Genomic DNA, 11,697 nt, shown 5'->3' with positions numbered 1-11,697 from the left:
ATATATATGTATATTCGAAAACACATAATTGGGGTATTCACACGGTGTGCTATTAGTCATATTGTCATAATGTCATTAAATTAATGGGAGCATGACAATATGACCAAATAGTAGACCGTGTGAATGCCCCAAATAATTATCATAAAACTGCTATTAAATATAATAGAATAATTATTGTTATTTGCTTAAATTCAGGTCAAATAAGTTTTAATTCACACAAAATGAGAATCGGTCCATAAATGTCATATTACGGCTACCCCCGAAAATCAATTTAATGCTCTTACCTCTCTCTCATAAATATGAGTATTGAGAGAAAATGTAAACTGAGAATCGTATCATAATTGCAACAATGTTTCAATAAAGGGTCAAATCACTTTTATATCGTTATAAAATTCAACACAAATAAGCACTTCTAATCAAAATTAATGCAAAATTTTAATTATAGGTTAATTTGATCCATACCCAATAAGCACCAAAGCCCCAAAAATTAAAGCACTTGAACATTTTGTTGGAATTTGACTTGAATGCAAATGTAATATGTTTTAAACTCGAAAAGTATTTGAAAAATTAAATATTTTTCAAACAAAACACATATGGTTTGAATGTATGTTACCTTTTTACTGGAGAATGCTGTTGAAATAAATTGTAATACAACTGTAATTCAATTGATTGACTATAATTCAAGGCTTGAATTACACTTGCTTTCAGCTTGAATTCCAGTAAAACTGCTTATTGGGATACTATAAAACATAAATCATAAAACTGTCCGCATTTGGAATTTAGAAAATACATCACGTTACGGTTTATCGAAATCAGATAAATACGCATAAATCTCTTATAAATAATGTTATCAGGCTGAAATTCAACATAAATTATCTTACGAGGGCGGTCATGGACTTTTTGAATGAAACACATGTTTTTGGATTAAAATAATTTTATTTTTCAAAATAGTCTCCTTTGAGCTCTATACGCTTTGTCCAACGTTTCTCCAATTATTTTATCCCTTCCAAAAAATAAGTATTTTCAAGGTCATCAAAATAGATATTTCTGTGTAATAATTTCATTGTTGGAATCAAAAAACTTTCTGCCTGGCCATTTCTTCAGGTTTGGATACAAGAAATAGTCGCTGGGGGCTAAATCCGGAGAGTAGGCCGGACGAGGAAGCATTTCGTAGCCTAATTCATGGAAACTGCACATGTGTGCACACTTTTGGGCATCCAATTGTGAGCAAACGAGGCTGCCATCTTGCGGATAGTTTCCTCATACCCAAGTGATCATTAAAAATTGAAACCACTGAGTGCTGAGATGCCTGTTGCTTCCACAATCTCTTGCACTTTTAATCGCCGATCGGTCAAAACCTTATCGTGAATATTTGAGTGAAAGCTTTTTTCCGCAAAAAATTATGCTTAATAAGCACCTTTTTGGGCATCCAATTGTGAGCAAACGTTGCAGCCATCTTGCGGAAAGCTTCCTCATACCCAAGTGATCATTCAAAATTTAAACAACTGAGCCAAGTGAGATGCCTGTTGCTTCCACAATTTCTTGTACTTTCATTCGCCGATCGGTCAAAACCATATCGTGAATTTATGGGTTTTTCTGTAAAAAAATAATGCTTAATGAGCACACGAAATTATTTTTTTTATATTTTTTCTCAAGTCTCGCTGTAGTCTGCTATCAATGGCTGTCAACAAAGAATATCCATCATGATTTATATTCTTTGCTGTCAAACGCAAACTAAATGACACAACTTGTTAAAATTTTGACAGGAATCAACTGACAGATGCCTGTCGACAGGTGCAATGTTGTCCTGATGCTGTTTTTTAGACTGTTCAATTAAATGTTATTAGAATTTAAATTAAAACCACTAGAGGAACTTTCCCTAAAAATGTGTCAACAAGTTTTTAGAAATAGATTACTTGTTTAACTTATATTATTAGAAAACTGAATTTATTGCTTTAACTACGAAATTTTAGACATATTTTTTATTATACCATAATACTTATTGTTAACGTGATCTTTCTCTCTGACAATATCTCGATCATTTTTCATTTTTAATGAAATTGAAAAGATATTAAAGGTTACTTAATTAAAATGATTTATTAACGATATACATATTTAAATTTCAAAAGTGAAAGTACAGAAATTGAAATTGGTTAGTTAACAAAAAAAAAATATTTTCATTTTCATTAGATCTTTTTGGAAACTGTTAATGTTTTTTATAAACGTCCACCACTAATTACTTGATAATAACACAAATATGTATGTGATAAACAAAATTAACAATCTCTTAATATGGTTTATTTATAACAATTTCATTTTAATATTTACTTAAGAAACTTTCGCTTGTTATACTACATAAATATGTAAAAAAGTATTTAAGAAGATATGAGTAAATATGATTGATGAGTACGAATTGTTACGAATTGAAAAGAAAAATAGTCAATGCAGCGGTACAAAATCCGCTTTAGTGCGATTTAATAAAATATTTAAAAGGATAATTCAATTGAATTGAATAAATAACTGTTATTTTGAGTTTTAATTCACTGTTAAAATTAAATACAATTAAATTAATATTCCTTATTTAATTACAGAAAATACTTGCATTTCTTTTACTGTCTGTACTGGTGACAGCACAAGCTCAAAATGACTATGGAGAAGAGCCACCGGAGGGCTATTATGCCTTTGTGGAATCACCCAATGCCATACCACCTAAAGTGAGACCACCTCCCTATACACACGTCAATGTTGACTGTAAAAATATAGCAAATGGTAAAAAATCTGCTGTGTCCGTTAATAACATTTGTGGTGATTTAAATAAGGGACAAATACCCAAGAATCCCTTAAGACAAAATGTTTTAGGAGAACCCTATCCTTTGTAAGTCACATTTACTACTCCTAATTTTAGCATCTTTACAAAGTATTTATTCTAAATCTTATAATTACAGTGAATTAATACGTAATCATACTTTGAAATTTCTGTCGAAAACATTGCCTGTTTTAAAAGCTGACGATACTCTTCCCAAAGTTACCCAAATTATACGCGATGATCCTGTTGAATCGGTAGACAATAATAATATCGATCGTCATTATGCGGTTAGAACAAAAAGAGAAGCTGTTGCTCCGAAAGTTCAAGCTAAGGAGGAATCTCACAATTATGGTTATTTTGATCCAGCCATTGATGAGGAAGAACGTTCCCAAAAGCAGAAAAAAGAGGCTGAAGAACGTAAACCACGTAAATTTTGTGATGGTGGTGGACTGTAAGTATTGCAATGAAAAAAACTTGTTTGTCGTAAAATCGAATAGCTGCAGAAAAGTCGGTGTATTAGTAAAAAAATTGGGTATTTAATGAAAAAATTTGTGATGAAAATTTGGGTTTAGAGTGAATTTTTTGTGTTTATCGGTTTTTTTGGTAAAAAAAAATTAATTCAAACAGATTCAAGTTGAAAACGTGTGTTATTCCAGCCTTAAGTCTAGTGTTAAGCTATTGAATTAGCATTCTATAACATTCTACAGTAAAAAGAACACATAAAATAAAGCCACTTGTTTGTTTGAAAATATTAAACATTTTTCAAGTTCAATGATAAAGTATTCACTATTTAATTATTTCAAGATAACAACTTATGGGGAGGAAACGAAAAATGTCGATATAAAAATACATTTTTGAACCTTCGGCCATATGGCCACCGCGGCTGTTCTGGACGTCCAATTTTGGGCGACTTTTTCGAGAATTGTTGACCGTATGTCACGAATAACACGAACAATGTTGGCTTCTAAGGCGTAAATTGTTGCTGGTTTATCAGCATAAACCAGTGACTTCTCGAGAGGTGTGAAATCACACGAACTTAGAGGCAAATTGAAAGGTCCATTTCTCGAAAACAAGTTAATGCCAAATATTGATTTCGATCAATCGATGGTTGAGGTCTCTGTATGGCACGTAGCGCCATCCTGTTGAAACCGCGAGATGTGGTTTCAACAGGATCAATGTCATCTATATTTTCAAACAAAAAATCATTGTTGACGGTACGGTAACTATCTTCATTGAGCGAAATGGGAGATCCTGCTTCTACTCCGATGATTCACCTTCGTGAGGGTATATATAAGTTTGTCATTCCGTTTGTAATTTCCACAATATAATTTTCTGACCCTATAAAGTATATATATTCTGGATCCTTATAGATAGCGCAGTCGATTAAGCCATGTCCGTATGTCTGTCTGTTGAAATCAACTTTCCGAAGCCCCCAAATAACATATATACACGATTCATACATCAATATCTCCGGGATTCTTCCGGCTCGGTTGCTATTTAAAATCGAGAAAATCGGTCCACAAATGGCTGAGATATAAGGAAAAACTAGGACAACCTCGATTGTTTACCTATTTTTGACCTACATACATATATCTTGATTACTAAGTCATTAATATAGACAATATGGATATCTAATGATAGATATTTCAAAGACCTTTGCAACGACGTATATAAGACCATAGTAAGTTGGACCTACAATGGACCTATTTTTTAACCCGAATTTTTTTTTCACCAAAGTTTTTTTTGCTAAATATTTAAAAAAAATTGAAAAAAAATGTTTAAAATTTGGAATTTTTTTAAAAATTAAAAAAAAAAATTAAAATTTTTTCTAAAAAATTAAAAAAACTTTAGAAAAAAAATGTTGTTTACCTAAAAATATTTAAAATTTTTATTTCGAAGTATAATTTGGTGAAGGTATACATATATATCGAAATATGTATTAACCCCTTGTGGACCATGGCTTTAAATCGTTGAAAAAGTTTTATTTTTTTATTAAATATTGAAAATAAGGACTTCAGGAAGTTATTTACAAAATTTTAACTTTGTGGAGGACCTGCAAGGTACCGAAAGAGACCTGCATGGATCCGAAAGGGACCTGGTACCATTGGGTCAGCATCAGCCAAAAGATAAAAAAAAACTCATAGATTTCTTCTGTCATTACAACATAAATAAACACCACAATGAGAACATGAAATAATTCACCGTTATTCTGGATAAGCGAGTTTTCCAATAGGCAAAAAAAATATATTATTCCAAAGATGATAGTGTACTTTCAAGTACTTTTTGGCAAAAAGGGTCAAAACGTGTTTTGTTTTCATTTTGTAAGTTTATTATTGTTATGGTACTTATAAGTACCGTCGGTCGACAAAGGGTTAAAAATGTTTACTAACTGTTTATTATCTTGAGATCCCATCAATGGCAATTGAGGAAAATCTTTAGAAAATGGAAAATACAATTTTGAGATATCCTTTGGAACTGTTTTAAAAGAAAAGGATTTTTAGAAAAATATAATGAAGCTAGGATAAGCATAAGCATTACTATGAGGCCAATATTGTAAAAATTGGATAAGCTGTTAAAAATTGGATAAAATTGGATATACAATAAAAGACAACCCAAACGAATTTAAAATATTAGAGCAAATTCACATTTTGTATGACTATAAAGAACCTGTGTTCCAAGATTTCACAAATTTGGAACGGTAAGGTCCGATGTCTTGTCGAAATTTTCTTAGTTTCCTCTCTATGCAATAGAAATATTAGTCATACAATTGCAAGAATTTTGATTCGAATTACGGAGTTACCCCACAGAATTTTATAAACTTTTTTATGATTTACTGATTCGTTTTATTAATCTTGATTTTTCTTAGTTCATTGTTTTAAATTTATATTTTAATTCCAAACATTTCTTTATTCTCAGTTTCTGTAGCATCTACAAGGCCATACAAGGTGATACATCTTCTGCCCCACAGGCTGCTCCACTAACGGCCGAACGACGTGAAGAAATTGGTCCCATACGTTATGAAGGCCCACCCACACCCTGTCCAGCCAAAGTAGAATATGCCACACCAGTTTTTGCTAAAAACTACCAAGGTTCCTGGCGTTATGTTGTTCAAATACCCTACGAAGGCTATTTTACCCAGACTGTGGAAGTGACACGCTGCATACAGGCACGCTGTCATTATTTAGATGGTGGCTGTTTGTCCTCACCTCGATGGGTTAGTCTTTTGGTAGCCGAAATCTTCTATCCCAATGCCGAAGATACGGTACCACAATCGTCCAGTACAACTCCGGCTCCCTCAGTACAAGATTTCCAGGCTTATCAACAATATTTGCAGAAACGTGCTGGTGTAGCCACCGCCTCGGATGGCACCAGTCATGGTGGTGCCAACGGCTCCGGTGATTTTAGTCAACATTGTGATGGTCATGATGAGATAGGTTGCTTCCAAGTACGTTTGTATTATGATTGGTTCCTAATTCCCGGTTCCTGTAAATGTTGGCGTCCCGATTACTTTGCCAAATATGTGCGCAGAAAGTCGGTAGCTGATTTGTAAGGAGTTGTTCAATCATAGGATTTTGATTTTTATTTTATCAATTTGCCAATTCCTTGCTTAATTTTTAATCATAAATACTTATTTCCAATAGTTTTAGAGTACACAATTAGTTTTAAGTTTTCTATAATGAAATTTACATTCTTAGAATCCTCGATACAAAGTTACAAAGCCAGTATACCTTTAAATATGATTTTAAAAGTGGGATTCTCAAGAGTCTGAATTTCGTTTATTTCCTATTTCATTATAATCTTACAATGATTGTTATATGAACAAATTATAAAAAAACTCCAAGTATATTAATTTTAAAAAACTACTACTATTTACTATGTATTATTTATTTTTATAAACAATTTTTTAGAACATCCATTTTAATTTTCTATCTGTTTTAATGACTGATTTTTACTTTCTCTAGTTTTATATTTTTTTATGCTTATATCTTATATGGTTTATAATAAATACACCCATTACTATGACCTACATATATACATACATAGAATAAAAATCAACTTAAATAAATATTATAAAATTTAATTTATTCAACATTTTTTATTTTATCAAAATTATCAATTCTGATTTAAAAATCGATCAAATGATTTCAATGTTATATTTTTAAAAGGTAAATGAAATAGACAATTTTATTCTTCTAACGATTGTCAATAATATAAATTTCTCATTTGCAATTCTTAACAACAACGCGGGGTTTCGATCTATATAAGTTCCAAATTTTATTACGATATCGAATTTTACACTAATTTGAATTTTAAATATTTCTTCACGAAATATAACTATGTATATCATGAAATATCACTTTTTTATGATAAATATTATTCTGTAAATTTATAGAAAACATTTTTTTCTTTAAAATGTAAATCCTCAAGTGCTCAACTCAAAAATACCTCATCTCTGACTGTGTGAAATTTCATTAAGATATTTCCAATCGTTCACGAGCTAACTAACGAATTATTTCCAAATTAAATTTTCTAAGCCACGACATGATGAAATTGATCACATGCGCCCATGCTGTATACAAGCCAGCTGACATTATTTAGATGGTAGCTGTTTGTTTCACCCCAATGCACAGTGGTTCCGCCCATAGGCCAAAAATAAATAAAACGATCACAAAATATTTAGACAAAATGCAAAAAAATTTTCTCTTAAATATCTAATCCTTTTAATGGCAAACCGGTTTTTACTGAAAATCTAACGGGACCTTTTAAAAATTAAATTGAAAGCATGAGCAAATATTCATTTGCAAAGCGCAGCTGAACGCTGGAAGAATAATTCAAAGCAAAAGTGCATTTCAAAACGGTCTTGCAATTGCTGTAGTCTACAAAATTAAATTATTTTCAATGGATTTTGAAGTTGAAGGTATTTATTTTATCTTTAGAAAATAATAAAAACTAACTTGTGTTGTAATTCTTGTGAAATTAATGTTTTAGTTAACCTATATGTTTGTTACTTTTTTGTAAAACTTCATTATGTTTACTTAAAGTTTTAGTTGTGTTCCCCCAAGATTCCCCCATAGGTTTCTTTTTCATTGTATTAATCTGATTCTTAAGATAATAAAAGTGCTGAAGTTAGTTGCGGAAATTTGCGGATGGGCGTGTAATCTGTAATATACTAACCCGCCCCACAGAGGGATGGCTTCATAAATTTTTTTGCAAAAATTATAAGGAGTGTTTGTAGAGCGCTGAAATTTGGCACAGATAATTATATGGACCAAACTAAGAAACAAATAAAATTTTATCAAAATCGACCACGCCCAATGCCCACTGCCCATACAATCCAAATAGATTTGTTCGCATAAAATTTTTCCTATTCAAGTAAAAGTCTAGAAATTTGGTGCATATATTTTCTGAAACAAAAGAAGAACGTATGCTAAGTTTTATTAAAATCGGCCTTGCCAACCGCATACCGCCCATGCAATCCAAATGCAATACATTTTTGAACAAAAATTATAAGGGGTGGTCGTAGAGCATTGAAATTTAGCACCGAGAATTATATGGACTTAATTAAAAAAAAAATAAATTTTATCAAAAAAGTCCACGTCCACTACCCATACAATCCAAATTGAGTTTTTCGCATAAAATTGTTTATATCCAAGCAAAAGTTGGTACATAAGAATTTTTTGGATATTTCGTTTATTATTCGACAAAAAATGTTAAGTTTTCATCCTGTTCCGAAAACTATTCTTTTTTTTAATCGAAACAAGACACTCCCACCTTTCATTTTATTAAAAAAAGAGCTTGGGGGAATGTGGGGCTATATTTTTTTTCTCCATTGAAAATCAAAAATACAATAATAATTAGAGTCTTATAGATTTGGGCATATCTTCTTAACGGTTTATGTTTCCCCATATTTTTTTTTATTGATGTTGAAATGTTATATTTTTCAAATATGTTAAAGGTAAATGGTATTATTAGGAAAATTATACCACTGAATTGTATGAAAATATAAGTAAATTTGTGCTTAAGACCCTTGCATGGACTTTAGTTCAATTTTCTAAAAATAAAATAAATGTTTTCATAAAACTATAAGTGTACATTTCATCTATAAACATTTCTCTACATAATTGCATCATTTGATTGTTGAAATTAAGTGCTTGAAAAATTGACTTTTTGACAATAAAATCCCTCTGTGCACCGTCTTATTTTTGCATCGGTACATAAAAATCTGATCCATGGAGCTAAGGTAAGCAAGCATGTAGTAGGTGAATTATCGGAGGAAGCATCTGAAGCGAAAAATAAGCATATAAAACAGTTTAGATTGCAACATACCCGAAAAATTTCGTGCAATGCTACAAATACAGAACTTTTAAATAGCCTGTTTTAAGTTCAGATCCATTTATTTCTGGAGGACAAACTTACCAACAAAGAAAACATGTAGTTTAAGTCAAGGAGTTTTAAATTTGATTAATATTTGATATATGTATATTAATGTCTTATTTTACCTTACTACCTTATATTATTTAGTAATACCTCATATTGCATTATATAACTTTGTATAACTTTTTAATTTAGTTTTTTCTTTCAGCGTATAATTCAAATGAATTAAAATGGAATAAAAATTTACTTAAATTGTTTAAAACAAACGAATTTTCATACTGAAATATTTTATTTCAAAAATTCATAAAACAAATCTAAAAGCCAATTAACCCTCGAAAGATCAAAGGGCTACTATGGTTACAGTTGTTAATATTTTTTCTTAAAAATTTGCAAACTTTAAGTTCTTCGGGCATGCTATGAGGTGACAAATTTTGAAGACCCTAGCTTTTTTAGTTTTGGAGATATTGATTATTGGCCGCTTGTTCATATAAGGGAAACCACTGTGCAATGGGTTAGTCTTTTGCCAGCGAAAATCGTCTATCCTAATACAGAAGATATTAGGATATCCACACAGTAGAGTGGGGTCGATCGTAAAATGTGGTAATAAATCAGAATCTTCTTAACTACTGGTCCGATTGCAAAATTTTGAATGAACGAATCGCAGAGAAAATGAAATTGTTGCCCACCCTGCACAGTGGGACAGAATCGAAATTTTTTGGAAATAAATCTGGCGTTTCTAAACGACTGGTCCGATCGGGATAAAATTTGACGTGACCGTAGACAAGGAGTATTCGAGTTTAAGTTATTAAAATTGATCCTACAAATGTTCCAGGGGCGGCGCTATGGGGCTCAATGTTGGGTAACTTCGACATGTAAAATTTTTAAACACGTGCCATTTTTTTGTTTCCCATCCGATTTCAAAGCTTTTTATATTTTTGGAAAGCGCTCTGCTAGGTGTGCTATTTATCTGTTCTAATTTTCGAGTTACGGTTTCATGGCTGGCCGCATATTGTGGGCGTTTTTCGACCAATGCTCGCTTCAAACAAATCAGTTGCGTTCGGTACAGGTTCCCTGTCAGATTGCCTTCCGTGTCAAAATCACCACTTCTGAACCGCACATTGAAATCAAGCAGAGCTGTAAATGAATCATTCTTTATTTGATTTTAATTCATTATGAATTACCTAAATTTTTAATTAATTCATTGAATTATAATTCATTTCCAATTCATTTGAATTGAATTGATTTTGAATTAATTCAATTGAATTAGAAAAAAGAATTAGCAATTCATTTGAATTGAATTCATTTTCAACTCATTTGAATTGATTGAAATTTAAATTGATTTTGTAAGTAAATCTACAGTAAGCATCACTGTCGTTTTGTCATTCAACTAATTTTTTATAATTCAAAAATTAATGATGCATTTACAGCTCTGAAATCTAGCAAGCGGTATACTCCAGCAGCACTTGTTTTCAAATTAACCTTCGCTTTACCAAAGATTTTTTATGTACGTGGTTTACCAATACCCACCCGGGTGATACTGCACTTCTATACATATATCCCATGAACCAAATTTTAAAAAATATAAAAAACCTTATAAAAAGTTTAAAATGTTTTTATTAAATTATATAGAACTCTAAAATTTGTTCATTAAGTCTAAATTTTATTTAAATCGAAACAAAACGAAAAAAATTATTAAGCTAACAAAAACCCAGTGGTCACCCGGGTGGGTATTGGTAAAGCGAAGGTTAAAGAAGTAAAGCAAAACTTCCCGCATATTACGCTTTGTTGCTCAAAATTCAAAATTTTCGAAGCAAAAAAAAACTTTGTTGTTTATGTTATAATGTTCAAGAACTAAGTGAGAATAAATGGCAGATAAAAGATAAAAACAAAAACCTCGTTCAAGAGATACGCCATCTATTGTAAATCCGCATTTTAGTCAATACACCCAATAACTATAATTGTTTGTCTTTATTTTGCACAATATGTTCGCAAAAAGTAATTTCGTATATGAAGTGAGTCGCTATTTAGCATTATTTTTGTAATCGAAAACACTGTGTAGATAGATAGATTTGAAGGGGTGTGTACTATGAGAAGTACATAAGCATATACTGGGTCCTGTTACCTAAAATAGCCAGCCTATTGCCCTGATAAATCTTAAAAGATTAACTAGATTATATATAGATATCCCCCAGTTAGTCATGGAACCTTTCCCCCAGCCATTTTTGCCTGATACCCGGAATAGTTCCACTGTATCTAGTACCTCAATCATCGCACATCCTACAGAAGTCGTCACTGTGTAACGACTATGTTGCAATTCGAATATTTGGCGAGTTATCTTCATTGGAAGTTTTGAATATTTTCTTAGCTTTAATTTCAAATTAACTACTCCTAATTAATCAATATTTTCTATTTTCTAAATTTCAATAACTTACACAATTTCCCAGGCCTCTAAAAAGACTCACCCTATAAGTGTTTGGTATTCCTAAAATCAAATAAACAAATCACAAACAGTTCAA

General features: G+C 31.3%; 1 protein-coding gene across 1 annotated transcript; it reads left to right on the top strand.

Moving 5' to 3' along the window:
• Positions 1-2,395: 2,395 nt before the first annotated feature.
• On the top strand, positions 2,396-6,887 carry spz6 (Spaetzle domain-containing protein 6). Its single transcript, XM_065513018.1, has 4 exons — positions 2,396-2,467; positions 2,592-2,875; positions 2,946-3,257; positions 5,723-6,887. Exons 1-4 carry the CDS (start codon positions 2,396-2,398, stop codon positions 6,354-6,356), a joined length of 1,302 nt encoding a protein of 433 aa, XP_065369090.1. The 3' UTR covers positions 6,357-6,887.
• The last annotated feature ends 4,810 nt before the right edge of the window (positions 6,888-11,697 follow it).

This window comes from Calliphora vicina, chromosome 5 (assembly GCF_958450345.1).
Source record: "Calliphora vicina chromosome 5, idCalVici1.1, whole genome shotgun sequence".
Classification (NCBI taxonomy): domain Eukaryota; kingdom Metazoa; phylum Arthropoda; class Insecta; order Diptera; family Calliphoridae; genus Calliphora; species Calliphora vicina.
This window is presented reverse-complemented; position numbering and strand designations above follow the sequence as displayed.